This window comes from Rutilus rutilus (assembly GCF_951802725.1).
Source record: "Rutilus rutilus genome assembly, chromosome: 6".
Classification (NCBI taxonomy): Eukaryota; Metazoa; Chordata; class Actinopteri; order Cypriniformes; family Leuciscidae; genus Rutilus; species Rutilus rutilus.
In genome coordinates, this window is record NC_140214.1 from 24,400,339 (window position 1) to 24,417,548 (window position 17,210).

General features: G+C 36.4%; 4 protein-coding genes across 14 annotated transcripts in view; 2 read left to right on the forward strand and 2 right to left on the reverse strand.

Annotated features, from left to right (window-relative positions):
* agla (amylo-alpha-1, 6-glucosidase, 4-alpha-glucanotransferase a) overlaps positions 1 to 2,123 on the reverse strand; it is a 26,683-nt gene extending 24,560 nt beyond the window's left edge. For 2 of the 6 annotated variants that reach the window (XM_084410264.1, XM_084410267.1), the window contains exons 1-2: positions 1,225 to 2,071; positions 823 to 969 (exon numbers count right to left, since the gene is read on the reverse strand). In XM_084410264.1, the coding sequence (XP_084266390.1) occupies positions 823 to 901 (79 nt within the window). In that variant the 5' untranslated portion in view covers positions 902 to 969; positions 1,225 to 2,071. Of the gene's footprint in view, positions 1 to 822; positions 970 to 1,204 lie in introns of all 6 variants that reach the window. The other 4 variants (XM_084410265.1, XM_084410268.1, XM_084410269.1 and 1 more) reach the window with 3 other exon arrangements.
* The window catches only part of pdca (phosducin a), a 253,431-nt gene that overhangs the window by 171,493 nt on the left and 64,728 nt on the right, over positions 1 to 17,210 (forward strand). The gene's annotated exons all lie outside the window — the stretch shown is intronic.
* On the forward strand, positions 1,144 to 9,689 carry frrs1a (ferric-chelate reductase 1a). 3 transcript variants are annotated; one of them, XM_084410277.1, is made up of 17 exons: positions 1,205 to 1,239; positions 2,357 to 2,462; positions 2,896 to 3,134; positions 3,265 to 3,404; positions 3,967 to 4,061; positions 4,201 to 4,345; positions 4,444 to 4,626; positions 4,738 to 4,836; positions 5,006 to 5,153; positions 6,101 to 6,214; positions 6,461 to 6,576; positions 6,742 to 6,828; positions 8,194 to 8,291; positions 8,380 to 8,438; positions 8,542 to 8,685; positions 8,899 to 8,957; positions 9,141 to 9,689. In XM_084410277.1, exons 3-17 carry the CDS (start codon positions 2,936 to 2,938, stop codon positions 9,231 to 9,233), a joined length of 1,779 nt encoding a protein of 592 aa, XP_084266403.1. In that variant the 5' UTR covers positions 1,205 to 1,239; positions 2,357 to 2,462; positions 2,896 to 2,935; the 3' UTR covers positions 9,234 to 9,689. The 3 variants fall into 3 exon arrangements, with proteins under 3 accessions (XP_084266402.1, XP_084266403.1, XP_084266404.1); XM_084410278.1 differs by lacking the exon at positions 1,205 to 1,239 and adding an exon at positions 2,231 to 2,248; XM_084410276.1 differs by lacking the exon at positions 2,357 to 2,462 and having other exon boundaries at positions 1,144 to 1,239.
* LOC311291320 (uncharacterized protein) lies at positions 10,021 to 17,027 on the reverse strand. 4 transcript variants are annotated; one of them, XM_084410272.1, is made up of 4 exons: positions 16,731 to 17,027; positions 10,610 to 12,644; positions 10,423 to 10,511; positions 10,021 to 10,202 (listed from the first exon to the last, which is right to left on the reverse strand). In XM_084410272.1, the coding sequence occupies exons 1-4, from the start codon at positions 16,734 to 16,736 to the stop codon at positions 10,107 to 10,109; spliced, it is 2,226 nt and encodes a 741-aa protein (XP_084266398.1). In that variant the 5' UTR covers positions 16,737 to 17,027; the 3' UTR covers positions 10,021 to 10,106. The 4 variants fall into 4 exon arrangements, with proteins under 4 accessions (XP_084266398.1, XP_084266399.1, XP_084266396.1 ...); XM_084410273.1 differs by having other exon boundaries at positions 10,021 to 10,229; XM_084410270.1 differs by lacking the exon at positions 16,731 to 17,027 and adding an exon at positions 14,232 to 14,528.

The window sequence follows — 17,210 nt, forward strand, 5'->3', positions numbered from 1 at the left end:
ATGTAGGCTATTTATTAACAAGCTTTCTTTTTTCAAATATATTTCAATGTCTTGTGGTACCATAGTAACAGTATCAGATGGCAATATGATGGTACTTTGTATTGATTCCTTATTATTATGCCATGATATTTACATGGTACTTCAAAGATCCTTAAAGTGTAACATGGTTTTACCATCATAGTAGTCTCTAAAATAAGCATTGTATTATCATACAATCACAAAAAAAGGGTTATCATCAGAAAGAAAAAAACATTTTAGACCAAATGATGTACTTATGAAGGATCTATAGAGCTCATAATATTATTATTAATAATATAATATAATTATTATCATTAATATAAAGGCAAATAAAATAATCTCATAGCTTTAGCAGATGCAAATTAGATAAAAACTAGACACTAACTATATTCATCTATTTTGAAATTATGCATTAACAGTATCTGAGGAAAATGATGCATATGAATTTGAACACATACATTGATAAATGACAACCTCTTCATAAGAGTATCCATGAGATTAAAAGTGAAAAGTTCTGAACAAGATTTGTTTACTGGATTCATTAATGAACAGATTACATTTCTCAAATGTATCATAGCCAATGCCAATCTCCTCTGCTATATTTACTCTTTATTAGTGCATGAATGAATAGGTACTTAATAAAGCTGGCTCCTGAGAACACCACCGTCTATAAATAAGCACAAAAGTTCCGCACGTAACACAGACTAGCTACTGGCCATTATCACACTACAATGAATACACTAGTAAGTTACTTCAGTCGTGCCTCAGGACAATGCAAAGAGTTAAACATGAGCTGAAACTTGCCTTGGTCCAGACGGAACAGGGTCCTGTCTAGTTTCTCCATGTCATTGAGGACCATCACTCTTGTTTGTTTTGGTGTCATGATTGCCCTCCTTATTTTAGAACGTCCTTAATACAACGATGAACAGGAATTCAACGGGACCCCATTCACTGAGAAGTGAACCAAAAAATATGCAAATCATCACACACACACACTGAATTACAATAGATGATGAATTCGTTCAACTTAACAGAAACCTGTAGCTTCTGAAAAAAAAACACAGAATTGCAACAGCTTCCTTTAAAATTATTGCAACATTTTACCATGACAATGTAAGAGCCACATAACATGATAACGAGTGAGCATTGCAACAACCAAAACAGAGAGCTCTGCCGGAATACATACGGAATATACACGGAATATACCTCAAAATTGTCAAGGTTTGTATCCGTACGTTAGTATCTACGCTCTATGCACCACAGTGTCCGATATTCGTGAACGAATCGTTCATATGAATCGGATATTTTCAATAGGTTGAACCGGTTCACTGGATAGAACATGTCTGATTCGTAATGTGCCTACACTTGGAGTGACGTGACCCGAGGATCTGACTAATTGGCGAAACGTAATTTCATTTCATTTGCAGAAATGATTAGCTACACCCAAGAGATGTGAATTCATTTTAGTTTTGTCTAATGTAAATGCAAATTATATTTATCTTGTAAAATACTTTTTTTAATGAGCCGACTAAAACTTAATAACACATGAAAATACAATAATTGTTACAATTATTCTAATCATCCATAATAAACAGCATTATGTGTACGTATTTACTAGATTATTTTATCACTAGGTCATACCGAGATGCAAAAAGAATCACTGAATCGTTTTGTAAAGCGGTTCTCTGAAACAAATTGTTCGAAAGAACCGACTGGCGGAAATGTATCGGACTTCCCATCAGTACAGTAAACATGATATACTATTTAAAAAGCACGGCCAAAAAAGTATCCTCTATCTCAGACTGGTCGAGGTTAAGAATTTAGCGGATAAAGGCCAAGTCTATTTTAAATGAGTAATCGGGGCAATGTAGGCTAATATTTGCCAAGCCATATTACAACATGCATATATGTCCTATTCTGATGCACGACAGTCTAAAATCTAAACTGATATAAACATTTAGATCAGTTTTGCACGACTATACAGTGTTATATAGAGCAGTAGGGTTAAAAGACACACCAGTGTTTTTTTTCCTGTTTTCGGCTTAAGGACGTTCCAGTCGCTGGTGAAGGAGGTGTGTGCACGTCTCTGCTTCCCTCTACCGTAAATACACTAATAAAAGACACATTGCCATTTGCATTAAATGTTTTCAGACACAGTGTATGCTTATGCACATGATTAGATAGATTTTTTTTATTTATTTTTTTTACTAGTCACGCATTAAATTCACAGGTAAGAATAAATGATGAATAAACAAATAAATAAAAATATGAAAAGTGAAAACAAACATACAACCTGCTGGGAGTTGTTTCAGATTTTGTCTCCATCGTGTGGTGGCAGGCCTACAGACTCTTAAAATGCGACATGACCCGCCCATTCATGTTCAAACCATAAAACTATTATCTGCCAACATTACGTGGTCCTGAGCAGCCAGGTTGCTGACAAGGTAAGAGCAGTGCTTTCTTTTGAAAATCTTCAATAACTTTTTTATTAACATCTTTATTTACACACATACTACATTTTGTCATTGTTAAACTGAGTAGTTTGGAGAAGTCATGGAAAATTCAATTAATTGGGCAGCACATTATAATGGCTTTTTCATGAGAGGAAGTGAGTAAAATGCAAGTGAGTTGAAACACATTTTATATAACTTTTATATATATTAATTATAATGGATGGTAACTGACATACAATTATAAATTCACCCCAGTGAAAATCAATTTCCACAGAAATCACACATGACTGGAAAAGTTAAGAAAAACTCTTGAAAATTAATTTGTCAATAAATGTGGGAACCCTAATGTAATGTAATATGAATTATAAGGAGCAAGGTATAAACTATGACATAATGACTAATGGTCATGTTGTACTCCTCTCAGGATCTATCCACAGACAAGGGTCACTTTGCCTCTGCTGGAAATGTGGAATCTGCAAACGTCTCTGGCAATCCTTGGGACTTTGTGTTTGACAGCTGTAAGTGGATACAAAAATGGAAAGGTGGAGAAATCTTGCGAGAGCATGATGCCAGAACATCATCATAGCCAACCCAACACTACTGCCAGTCCATACACACTGACTGTGAATGCCAGTAAATTCAGCCCAGGGATGGACATCAGAGGTGAGGGGGAAAACACATTAAACAACGATGATCATTTTGACCAATTTAGATGTTTAGAGTAAAGTTGAACAATCATGTTGCTTCCTTTTGCCATGTTGCCTTTATTTATTGACACTTCCACTGTCAATAGTCACTCTCTCTGGAAGTGAGCACTTTGAAGGCTTTCTAATTCAAGCCCGAGATGCCACAAACCCTGATGGATCAGCTGTTGGCTCATTCGCATTGGTAGATCCCAAGATTTCCCAGCGTTTGACATGCAACAGCATAGAGGTACTTTATAGTGGAGGCCATGGTTTTCATGAAAATATTAATCAGCACAAATGTTTTCCACATTGATAATAATATGAAATGTTTCTTGAGCACCAAATCAATGACTGACCATGTGAAAACTTTTTTTTTACTTGATTTTTTTTTTTTTACTTGATTTTTTACCATCACAGGAATAAATTACATATTAAAATATATTAAAATAGAACATTTTAATTAGTGATTTAATTTTTTTTTTAATTTTTCACAATATTACTGTTATGTTTATAATATATAACAGCAATTTATAATATATATAATATAATATTTCTATATTTTTGATTGAACAAATGAAGCCTTGCATGAGAGTTTTTTCAAAAACATTTTGGTACTGTATTTAAAAATATCACATGAGCAAAAGTTCTATTATACTAAATATCATTTGGTTGGTTGATCACAGCCCTGCTGTTGTATAAATCACTTACAATGAATTATTTGGTATTACAAAGTATGTTGAAATGTGTCTCAAAATCTGCTTTTAATGTTAAAGAGTTGCCGTACAATGAAAGTATGATGTCTTTTAAAGGGCTCTGCCGTTAGTCACACCAGTAATGCCAAAAACACAGAACTTCAGGTGATCTGGAAAGCCCCGTCGAATGCTCCTCCCACTGTACAGTTTCTGTGAGTGTGTTTCTGATCTGATTTTGTCATTCAATGTTGAAAATACTCATAAACAGTTCACTCACTGTACTGGCTCTTTTCAAACCAATATTTGTGGTATATTCAAATTTAATGTTTTTTTTTTTTACCCCACATCAAGTGCCACAGTTCTTGCCCACTACAAGACATTCTGGCTCAAACTTCCTGGTCCGGTCATATCTCAGGGTGATGTGACTCCCGCTCCACCTCAATCTACCACCGTCATGTCTACAATCTGTGCAAGCACCTCTATACTACCTGAGCCAGTACGTGCCAAAATACTAAAGAGAATCTGCTCTTATAAGCTGCTTTACATAGCCTTTTATTGTAAACATAAACCTGCATGATGCCACTTATCTTACAGTTCACTCCAGAGGGATGTGGCAGGTGGAAGTCTTGTCTCATTGACCCTGTCGGCTGTAACCCTTCTATAGACACAAACTGCTTCTTCCTTTCTTTTTCTACTTTGGGTCAAAACGTTTCGTTTGAGCTCAGCGGCCCTGCACAGGGATACGTCTCCTTTGCCCTGTCCAAGGATGAATGGATGGTGAGCAGCATGATCAAATTGTTCTCCTAAAATTGCATTCAGTGCATTATAATAAACTTACTTTAGATATATTATATTCATGTGACCCTGAAGATCTTATTGTTTTTCTAGGGAGATGATGATACGTACTTGTGCGTAAATGACGGGGGTCGTGTAAGCGTTGAGTCTGCACACACAACAGGAAGGACATACCCAGAGGAGGCATCCCAGGTGAGAGAGTACTTTAGGATTTCTAATGCTGCTTTTAGTTTTCAGTATGTTACAACATCATTTTAAAACCATTAAAACATTATAGTCCAAAAAGATGACATTGTGTGCTCTAAACTTTATGCAGTGTCAGTCATAAATGTAATCAGCAGGATTTTCCCTTCCTCTGCAGTCTGTGCTGACTGATGTAGGCTGGAGAGTTTCCGATGGGGTTATTCAGTGCAAGTTCTCTAGATCCATCTACACCCCTCAGGATCCGGTCCGATTCAGTCTTAACAACAGTTACTACCTGTTCGTAGCACACGGCACTGCGGAAAACGGTGAGCTTTTTTAACTGCATCATTTACATAGATTGTTGTTATTGTCAAATAAAGCTATAAAAAAATCATTTTCACTCATTGAAATAAAGCAAAAAAAATATATATATATATATATTAGATGAAACACTTAAACTTAAAAATAAAAAATTGGAACCACTGTCTTGGCAACTAAATAAAATAAAATAAGTTGAAGTTGAAGTACTAAAGTATCTAAGTAGAAATCTAAAAAACCTTATAAAATTACAAAAGCACTAAACTTAAAGAATTTACAATATATACTTATTATATTTTAATATACTAAAATGGAAATTAAAGTTGAAAATATAAAACAATAATATAACACTGATATATAACAGAATAGATAAGCTACTGTAGATTGAATTTTTGTCTTATGTGTGTTGTCTCTTTTTTTAAACTGCTACATTTACAGCATGATGAAATAGCAAGAATTGTCTTTCCGGTCATCACGTCCTTCAGGGCTGTATTTCTCCTTTTGGCAAATGATCATGCATCTCATCAGATACAGTGTCACATATAACTTTGTTTTTATGGCCTCCCCACTGCGTGTTACTCCACAGATCCGGATTTCTGACCTTACTGGTTAACAAGTGTCTGCGAAGGCCTGAGCAATCAGTACTCATTTCCTTTCATTTATTTTATGGCAGGGTCATTTGGTGCACAGGGAATAAAATAGTTACAACTGGTTTGCTAAAGTCTGAATTAAACTTTTACAAGGAAACGAGCACACGTGCATTTCTTAAAACATTTTGACCAGGTGATGTTCTACGATTTACACAGCAATTGTCTCACATTTTAGATACTTTTTTTTTATATATCCTATCTTTATTGTATAATAAATCACAATTTTTATTGATAGAAATGGTGTGAGATTATGCTTTATCCTATAGTTATCTCACCAGTTTTACTGTTGTTTTGTTGTGCTGCAGGTATGATCCATAGACACACGTGGCAGCCACTGATATCGTCCCACCATCAGATCATAACCGGCCCGCCTGAGATACTGACAGGTTCTCGATCTCCACTGCTCATGAAATGTCATGGTAAGTGTTTTGCTGCAATTAAGTTTATTGCAGGATACTGATATCCATGTGTTAAATATATGGTCAGGAAAAGGAAATGTTGCAAGTGCAATTATCATCATTGTGCCATTGAAAAGTGTATTGTAACTGCTGCGGAATAAAAGCATGGCAATTTGGTAATTAGATAAACTACTACATGTTATTGGTGTAAATTGCAAAATGCTGTCATTTGCAAGTTTACAAATATAATTCCAAATGTAAATGCAGGAGCTTTAATGTTGATTGCCTGGATGCTAGCAGGAAGCACTGGAACATTAATCGCTGGCTATTTTAAACCTGATTGGCCAGAACGAACATCGTTTGGGCAAAAAATATGGTTCCAGGTATGAAATATGTTTTTATACAGGACATTTATTTGTCTATTGCAAAAAAAACTCTTATTTCTGCTTATTACTTATTCATGCTTTAATACTTTTCAGTTTTCTGCACATTTCACTTGTAATCAGCTTTTCATAACTGCATATATTTTTCATCTTCTCTGTTTACAGGTGCATCGCATGTTGATGTCCCTTACAGTTTTGCTCACAGCTGTGGGCTTCATTTTTCCTTTTATCTACCGAGGAAAATGGAGCACAGTGAGTAAAGCCTGTGCTCTCTGCCTAGACAATGTTTTGCAATAAAATGCAATGCATATTTTAAACAGACAATATTCAATGTATTAAATGCCACAGTTACGCTCTTTGCCCTATTTCATTTAAAGAGTGTCTTATAATTATGGTGTGGTGTTGTATTGTAGCCTATGTTGTATTGTCTATAATATGTGTTTAGCTGTACAGTAGTATTTATTAATATTTTTAATTAACTTTTATTTTTGTTTTCAGATTTTATTTTAGTTTAAGAGTAACACTTTACAATAAGGTTTCACTTGTTTGGATTAGTTAACAACAGTAGAACATTAACTAACAATGAACAATACCTTTACAGCATTTATTAATTTAATATAGTAATTTATTAATACATTTTAAGTTCAAAAGTTGTATCTTTTAAAAAAATTAAACCGTGATTTTTACGGTAAAAAAACGGCAGCTGTGGTTGCCAGTACTTTCCCATCAAAAATACAGTAGCAACGTTATTGGTTTTACAGGCTTAACTTAAAATTTACAGTAATAAACCGTAATTCATTATCTGATATAATGTGGATTTAACATCCTATTGAAATATTAATATCTGTTTTTTGTTCCATTGCAATACACTGATAACCAACAATCACAGCAGTGATGAGAGTCACATGATCAATCAAAGCTCATCATAAGCAGCTCTTATATAAGGCATGTAATAGAAGCTGCACAGTGTCATTCACACAAACATTAAACACCATCATGGTAACACACATGAAATTTAAAAAATGCAATAAACATTAATTTAACAACATTAAATGTAACATAAAACCCTAATGTACATAACTGATTAGAACAAACTAAGAAAACTATGAAGAAACATAGTTATTTTAACAAAAATAGATCAAATGTTTAGTGTCACGCAGGGAATTGTGGGAATGTCAATTTACAGTTTTTCACTGTAAATTATACAATGACTTGTTCATTTTCACTTTCAAAAACTGTAATGTACATTAAATGTACCATTAGATCTATCACAGTTATTTACCGTATATAGTACGGAAACTTTCTGTTAACCAATTAACAGTTTTTCACTGTAGCATTTTTACAGTCTTTTACCGTTAAAATCACGATAATTTTTTACAGTGTAGTACACTGTGAACTAACATGAATTTGAACATTTTTATTAATGAACATTAACAAAGGTTAATACTGTAAAGTTCATTGTTAGTTCATGTAGTTAATGCATTAACTAATGTTAACAAATGAGACTATTTCTAGTTTCATCTAATATTCAGATTTTCATTTATTTCAGATTTATTAAAATTTCTGAACATAGTTTTGGTTTTTAGTTAACAATCCTATTACCAAATGTCTTTGCAGAGAGCAGGTGCTCATCCTTACCTAGGCTGCACAGTTATGATTCTCACTTTCTGTCAGCCTATAATGGCTGCATTCAGACCAGCTCCAGACTCCTCAAGGTAATGACTCATCAGTGAACTCATATTTACATCTTCTGCTTACATATCCGAGTAGAATAACACCAGGATAATCATTTCATTTTCCCAGGAGGTGGATATTCAATTGGTTGCACCGGGGTGTTGGAAATGCTGCTGAAATTATTGCCGGTGAATTCCGCTCTTTGGAATTTTGTTGTTTAGAAAATGTATCTCAAATAAATCCATTTCTATCTGTAATAATTACGTTTTTATTTTTATTTTATTGTTGCAGTGATTTCCATATTTTTTGGAATAAAGCAACAGTCTCTTTTGCTACCTTACCCGTGGACCACAGGGGTTCTCTCTGCTTTTGTGGTTTGGACCATTGTGTTAAAGCTTGTGTTAAAACTTCATAAGCATGATGTTATTAGAAAAGGTTTGTATAAATCATTTTTACATTAAATTCCTCTGAAAGACTGTGCAAAAGCAAAAGTCTGATTTATTTGGAAGTACACAGTATCTGTTTCAGTCACGTTCCCTCTTCCTGTGGTTCAGACATACATTTCTTCCTGTGGTTCAGACATACATACAGAAAACAAAATATGTTTTCAAAGATATGTAACATTAGTCATTTTTCTTGTTTCAACAGGAAGTGTCAATGAAGATGAACTTCCAGTTTTCTCAGACTTTTCAGGGAATGTAAACTGGGTAAGTTTACTTTACTCAGACTTAAAGGTGGATATTTTAAAAAAAAACTTAATAAATAATAAAAGAAATCAGTGTGTATTGCAATAGGCACAACAAAGACTTACAGTCAAATTATAAGGCTCAAAAACAACCTTACATAATGTTCATCTAAGCATCTAAATGTCCTTCTTTCTGCTTCCACAGGATACTAAGTTTAGAGTGGCTGTCCTTGCTGTGTTTGTGCTCGGAAACTCAGCTTTCTGTATCTCAATGCTCGTCTCCATAGGGAACGTATAACCAACATATGAATCACATGGCAGCTTTTCAGGACATAAACTGGGATGAAGACCTTCAATTATATATACACAGCAGGACAAATCATTATCAGTTGTCATTTCATTTTATTGCAAGGTTTGAACAGTATTTTTGCATTGAAAACATCCTGCAAGGAAAAAGCATATCTATTAAGATGCCATTTCAAACATGAATATTATGAAGTGAAATTCACACATATTTGCAATTATTATTTTCACACAGGAATAAATGTTGACATTATAAGCAGGCAATCAAAGCATAAAACATTTAAAAGGCTCACAATGTAATAATGGTACAGAAGCCAGCTACTTATCTGTAACACCTCTGGAAGCTACATCCATAATATACTCTATAATAGACATTCCAAGAAGCGGTTACTCTTGTCTTAAATAGCACTTTTAATCAGATTAAATCAATAATAAATGTATTTTTTATTTACTTCTGCTCTCCACTGTATGGCTAAAGTGACAAAATATCTTATAAACAAGAAACTAAATTGTTAAGACTCAAAATTAGTTGGTTTTTTTTAAACAATGTATGTTATGTGAAATCAGAATAATATATTTCTCAGTGTTTGGCGTTATTTTTGTACATAGTGCAATTTAGGAATGCATTACTGTATAAATTTTCCATCTGCAGTAATATAAAAGTGTACCCAGGATATAATTCAAAATTAAAATACTATTCGCATCCAAAAAATAAAAAAAAGTATTACATTAGTTCTGAATATTTGTACTCACCTATTAAGTTCCAGGTTTGTTCTAATGACTGTTTTACTGTTTGAATCTATTTCTACATGCGTATACTGTAATGGAAACTTGATTTGTGCGTCAGTGCTTCATTTAGGTAAATCATTCAGTCTTGTTGCTGATGATTGGCAAAGATACCTGCCTCCCACCTCTGGGCCAGGGCACTTTTTCGTCTGACTCGAGGGAAAGGAGCTTCAGGGAACTAAAGGAGAAAACTTCACCTGTAAAACTGCATGCAGTTTCCAGTTTCAAGGTGAAATGGGCACAGATCAATGAGATGTCAAAGATGTGTAACAGATGAAAAACAGTTGCTTTGCAATGGAATTCAGAACACTTATATATGATTCATGAGAGGACAAACAGAAAAATATGTACAGTTTAAAATCTGCAACTTTGAATCAGCATGCCTAAACTGAATGTACCTTGTGGTCGCAGGACAAAGCGAAGCGATCCATTTTGCGCATCTTTGATGGAGATGAGGGTGATGACTTGGATTTTGCTGGTACCTCTCCTGTAAAGTGTCAAAATAAAAGAACGGCGTTTGCTTAACTACATCTTTGTGTAATAACATCATGAAGTAAATACTTTACTAGTTGCAAAATGTGCTACCTGGTCTCTCATAAGTGAAATTCTGCAGTTGGCTGGGGGACACGAGGACTGTGTCATATCTCTCCTTTACATATAGTTGTGCTCTTTCCCTCCTAAGCTCCTCTTCTCTTTGCTTCACCAACTTGATCTCCTGATCCACCAGAGACTGGGTGCTGTGAGAGCGCAGCTTGAAGAAGGGATTGTTCTGAAACGTGCTCTCTTGTGTCTCTTGACATGCAGTGCTCAGGCAGAATTCTGAGGCACTTCGAATTATGAGATTTGATGTCTCCAGGATTATCACGTTGTTCATGTCTGGCCATTCATGGAAACCGCTGGTGCCTGGAGAGAGCAGCCCACCATTCCCTCGATTCCGTGGACTTGTGGGGTACAAATCCGGCTCAAGTATAATGACATTGCTGGCGGTCATTTCATGGTATGTGGGATTTCTTCCAGAAGATGCAGTGACGGACAAAGTTGGAGTTCTTGCACTAGGGGACCTCTGAGACCTGCATCTGTCCTCCGGTGTGTCAAACATCCGTCCTTTCTCCCCAGGCTGTGATCTGCTGTGGTGAAGAACACTAGGCCTGGGTTGAACTTGTGTAGCGTCACCAGCAGACATCTTTGCCATTGCCCTCTCTCGTCTGAAATTCTCCTCTCGCTCGAGAGCTTCACGGATCTCCCGCTCCACTGGAGTCTCTGGCTCATCGTAAGGTGACCTGTAGCTTGTGTCGTCCAGACCAGAATCCTCTGAACAGGGGCTGAATTGAGTGTACTGGTTCTCCCCCAGACCAAGACTATCAATGTCAGGGTCTCTTCTAGGGCGATCAATGTTGCGGACAGGTGTATACATTAAGCTGTGCCCACCCTGGCAAGTTCCCTGCTTCATCACTGGCCGGTGCACCAGACCCTTGGTTTGCTCTTCCATCTTCTGCCATTGCTTGCGAGCCACCCTGAAATCCAGATGCTCTGTGCTGACATTCTCGCTCTTTATTTCCTGAACCACGCAGAAGTCCTGCGGCAACTTCTTGTCGAGCTCTGAAGTTGAACAAGACAGGCGCTGCAGGTTGTGCTTTGAGGTTTTCCCAAGCTCATCTTCGTCCTCTGCAATCTTTGTTAAGCTGCAGTAATGGACAGAGGAGTCCAAAGAAATATCTTGCAGCTCACATTCGGTGGGACACTCTGGTTGTTCTAGAATCTCAGTTTCATTAAGGTTCAAAGCTAGGGCTTCATCTTCAGGTTCTGCATTGCTATCAATCACTTCAAATTCTTCCTGCCTTGCTTGGTCTTCCGGGTTTACCTCTGCTTCATCCATACCCAAGAGATCACCGTTCTCTTCAATCTCCTCATTGTTGACAGCTGGTGGAACTAAAGATCTCCATGGCTCCTCAGCATCACTGTCTGATGAAATGATGGCCATTTCCACAAGCAGACAGTCACTCAGGTCATCTCGATCCATATCTGGGCAAGTTTCAGTCTGGACTTCAGGAATCACCTGCTCGTTCATATGCTGCTCCAGCACAGATTCTTCTTCTGCCTCCACCCTCTCCTCAGGTTCATTGTGCTCCTCCTCCTGGGCATCATCAGACTTGTTGATTTCCATTTCCTCTTCAGGTTCGTCATTTGTGTGAAGGTCTTCATGAGAATCAGAGGTCAAAGATTCTCTACCATTCGGCTGTTCTTGGTTGTTGACCATAACGCTATCTTGAGATTCTTTGCTCCCATCAGATTCACCTGAGCTATCACTTGCATTGGTTATGCCTTTGTCGTCTTGCCCATCAAGGTCTTCGTGGGGGTTGCTCTTTCTGGTATCCAGGCACTCTGAGAAATATGTGTCAAAACATTCATTTACCTCCTCAGTGAATTGGCATGTCTGGCCCTCTGTACACCCAGGATCCATTTTACAGTCTGTTAGATCAGCCATTTCTGAAAGCTGGCTGGTCTCCATGGTGACTGTTTCAGAGAGGTATTTCTGCTCTTTTTCTTGCTGATTTACAGAGGTGCTTTTGCCTTCATTTAGTTCACTTCCATATGACCTTCCCACACCAGCTGTGGCTCTCTAAGAAAGTTACATTGAAACAGATCTGTTTAGAATTAAAGGAACCAAGCTTAGAAAGACTCAAAACATGACAAACGCTAACATTTTTTTTCAGTCTTGGTCCTTGAAAAGTCTCAGATCCAATTAACATAGACAACCAGCCTTGTGCTGTTTTCTGCAGAATTGCACAGTGGCACTTTAGTTTCATCAAGCTATTCTGGCATCCATGCTGTGAGGAGTGGGTGGACCTCTTTGATATACCAAATATCCATGAGAAGTGGTTTCTAACAAAGCAGGCAATTACAAAGTGGGCTAAAAATCTACATTAAAGGATGTTTTAGTAGCCTAAAAGAAAATATGTGACCTCTGCATTCATTTTAAGTAGGCTATGTCATTTTAAATAAACTCGGGTTAGCCAATGAGTTAATTCAAGTTGTGATCACAAAACCTTCTAAGCTTAAATAAAGAGAATGCTAACACTACTGACAAAGTACACTACTTTCTTGAAAGTACTATAAATCCAAAAGCGAATTGGACGACTGCACTCAGTTACAATCTACAATAATTCCTATTTCCTTAAAATGTATCACTTAATCATTTATCATTTCCCTTCTTTGTGCTGGTTCAGTGCTCACACTCATGAAACATAAACTGAGAGGAGCTTACATTATGTGGATGATCAAAATGGCATTTTATTTAATACTGTCATAGACACAATTTATTTGCAAGATATGACTTCAGAGGGTCTGTTCTGTGTTTTTTTTTTCCGAAAAGTAGTGGTTGCCTGGCAACATGCTCCATCTGAGGAGGCTGTCTTGTTTATTATACAGTAAGAGCCATGTATAAGCAGCTCACTAGTCAGAGACAACCTTATCAAAGTGCCATGATGCAGTTGGTTTATTAGAGCTATCAGCCTGAGTTTATCCAGTAAGAGCGACAGAGAAACAAATCTATTGCTCATATCGAGCGGATATGATGTTATTTTATGCATGCCTGCTGGTGCTGTGACCACCATTAACCCCTGTCTGTTTTGGAAAATAGATTTCTGATGTCTGAACATCGCATCCACTTTGCCAGAGGTGGAATTCTGCAGATAGCAAAATTATGTCATCAGTTATTAATTATCCAATAAGTGTGACTGTTGGATTAAATAGGAAGATCCCCCCAACATTAAGATGTGTTAAGGACTAACACCCTCTGTCACCATTTACTTTCATTGCATCTTGTTTCCATCCAATGAAAGTGAATGGTGACTGATCTCATTTTGTTTTCCACAGAACATACATGGATTTGCTTTTTGTGGAGAAGGTGATTTATCCCTTTAAGTCAAACTTCTCTTTGGTAAATGGCATATTCTAGCTACTCTATCACTGCAGTGTTGACACTATAAGCAGATATGGAATTTATACCGATCAGTCAGAGATTTCTGATATAGACAGCATCATCGTAACTCTTTTTAAATACACTGGACACTCTTACAAGCACGACAGTACAAATGCAGCACACATAATTCCTGCATCACTCGCTCGTCGTGCCTTGCGCATGCAGATGTTCACCAAAGCATACGGATGCAACAGATGCACAAAGCTTCAGTATTTTGATACCTACCAGCAGCTTTAAAAAGAGGAGCCAAACGGATATCATCTCCAATCTACCGCAATACGCACATGCCTGAATAATTTGCACTGATAACGCGAGTAACCAAATGGCGACGCGTCGCGAGTAATTCATATGGTTGAACTCGATGAGGGAAAATATAGCTCGCGACAAATTCCTGTTCAGACCTATCGATCCGTCAGCAATTGTCAAATGTGAAATAGAGCAGATAAAGGTATTGACAGAAACGACAGCAACTGAATTCACGAGCCCCGCAGCTCTGGTTGCACTGAAACGGAGCCGCTCTGTCCCTCTGGCGCCCACACTTTCTCAACCAACTATTGAACGCTTGGTTGTGCCCACGCGATTTTTGAACATGCAGTCCATATTCTAAGCAAGGTCACTCTTGGACTCTTCTTTTATATATGGGTAGGATGGGGACCCATATATAAAATAATATATTTTATATATATATATTCCCCTCCCCCGAACAACAATGTGGATTTACTTTTAAACTGTAACATATTTAGATAACTTTAGCATGTGCAAGATGATGATGCATCAGTCAATGTTATTATTGGAAATAAATAGAAACATTTGCTTATTCAGTTGTTATAGCACAAAAAGTAAAATATTAAAAAAAGGGATAAGATGGCCCCTACTGAGGTAAGTTGACCCCCTCCCCTACCTGGGGTAAGAAGCCCCAGGATACACTTTTGCAGAATGTATAAATAACTTTTTATATAATTCTTATTCATATTTACATATTGTTTTGTAAAGTGTCATTAATGTAAATACTAAATCAACTATTGTATTTAAAATTGTATTCTGACAATTTGGTTGATAATAATTGAATAACCATGACACAGCAGAATCCCAGTAAAAGAGATTTATCTGAAAGGTAAATTTATTCTATGACGTGTATATGTAACGATTAGCCTATATTCTGTTATGTTGCTTGTTTAGTTTGACCTAATTTCCCATGCTCCCGCTCCTTATTAGTTGTCATAGTTATTGATTTGATTTGTCATGCACCTCTGTGCCATCTAGTTTCCTTTGTATTTAAGTCCTCAGTGTGAGTTTGTTCCCTGTCCGGTATTGTTTGTGTTCAAGTGTTTGCGTGTTTTGATTTACTCCTGGTTTGTTCCTGTGCAACCTGTGATATATACAGGCATTTTATATTTAATATTTTAATTGAAGATATGTCATAATAGCAACACTATGAATGCATATATAATGATTTCACTCAACTAACCTATAGGTTTTAAGCAAAGATGTCTGATATGTACATCTAATTTATGGGAAAACTAAATAATAACACCATTAATTACAATAATTAGTCAATTTAAAAATAATAACACTATAGTAACAACTTGGCACCAATTCTGGGGGAAGGGGATCATCATACCCCAAGGGTCTAATTTTATATTTTATACTCCAAAATAAAAACTATAACTTTTACTCATACTAATCTAAAAAACAATGATGTGTCCACTAATTTCTCATTAACAAATAGACACAAAAAACTTGGTTACATAATAGTTTCCACAGACACAAATTTAGATCAGTTACCCTTAAACTGTTTGGACTGACTAAGTCTCACAAATGTTGATATTCTATATTTATTATCTATAAAACTCATCCTCTCACCCTCTACTTAGACTCTAAGCCAAACCAATCCTCATGTATCACTATGTTTTTTCCAGGACTAACCCAGAATTCAGTATTACTCAACTGCCACATCTGTTCTATTGTAATAATGTCACTTGAGATGAAAACTCTATTCATTGTGTAATTCCACACTCTCTAACTTTATATCCAAATGTTTACATGACTTTTTGTAAAACAATTCCAATGACTTGATTATGAAATTGGCCTGGGTTAAAGTGATAATATTTTGCATTTCATTTTGTGAAAACTAATCATGGTTTTTAGACCATATTTACAACACCCATTTTGGGTGATCTGATTGCAAATTGACAAATGTAAAGATCCAATGCATCTTGTATAAACCGAGATAACCTTTGGATGTGGAAGGGAATGAGGCAAAGCTTCTTTTTTTTTCTTCTTCAGAATAAGCTATTCAAATCTGCTTGCAGAGCATCATAGTAAAAATAACAAAAGTAAGTTTGTTCGAGGATATTCTGTCTGTTTGCTGCCTGTGTTAGTAGCTCAGTCTGTGCATGTTTTCCCCCCATCTTTTCTGTTTTTGCTACCAACCCACACAATTGACGGAAAAGCAGCATGAATACACTCCAGAAAATTGCAAATGTAACACCAAAAAAGGCATCATCTCTCTCTCCTCCGTCTTTTCTACTTAAGACCTTCCCACTACATTGCACAAATTCGCCAAAACTCCAAAGCGTACATCTGAGCCTTTTTTAAACTCTGCTGAAGACGCATAAAAATCTTTCTCACCAGACGCAGGTGCACAATGACTCTCCCCATCCAGACCGATGTCTTACAGTACAGTAATGTGTATTCCATTAAGTTTGAAATGTGAATACTTACTGTCATGGAGCTTTGAGGTCGGCTGGTTTAACAGTGAAGGTCTCGTTTCTTCCTTTGAGTGCATGTATGTGTGTTAGTGTGTATGAATGTGTTTGACAGAAGCCACAGCTGTGATTGAATGCGTGGGAATCAACCAATGGCAGCACAGTAACTCCACTGACAGACATGACAAGCTCAAACACACACAGACACGTATAGAGAAAGGAGAATATAACTAAAAATGTGTCACAATCCTCAATGCTCTGGGAAAAAAAGCTCACACCAGACGACTGTTATCAGACAGTTTCGCCGGTGAACAGAATTAAATACAGAGGCTCAGTGTATTAAAGGATCAGCTTTAATCTGATTTAGTATTTTATTATTTATTTTTTTCACTCTACCATCACTTTTGCAAAACTACAGGGGGACCAAAAACATTATATGGTGTTTATGCATCAAAAATATTTGTCAGTTAGGCTATTTCATAAAAGGGACAGTTAA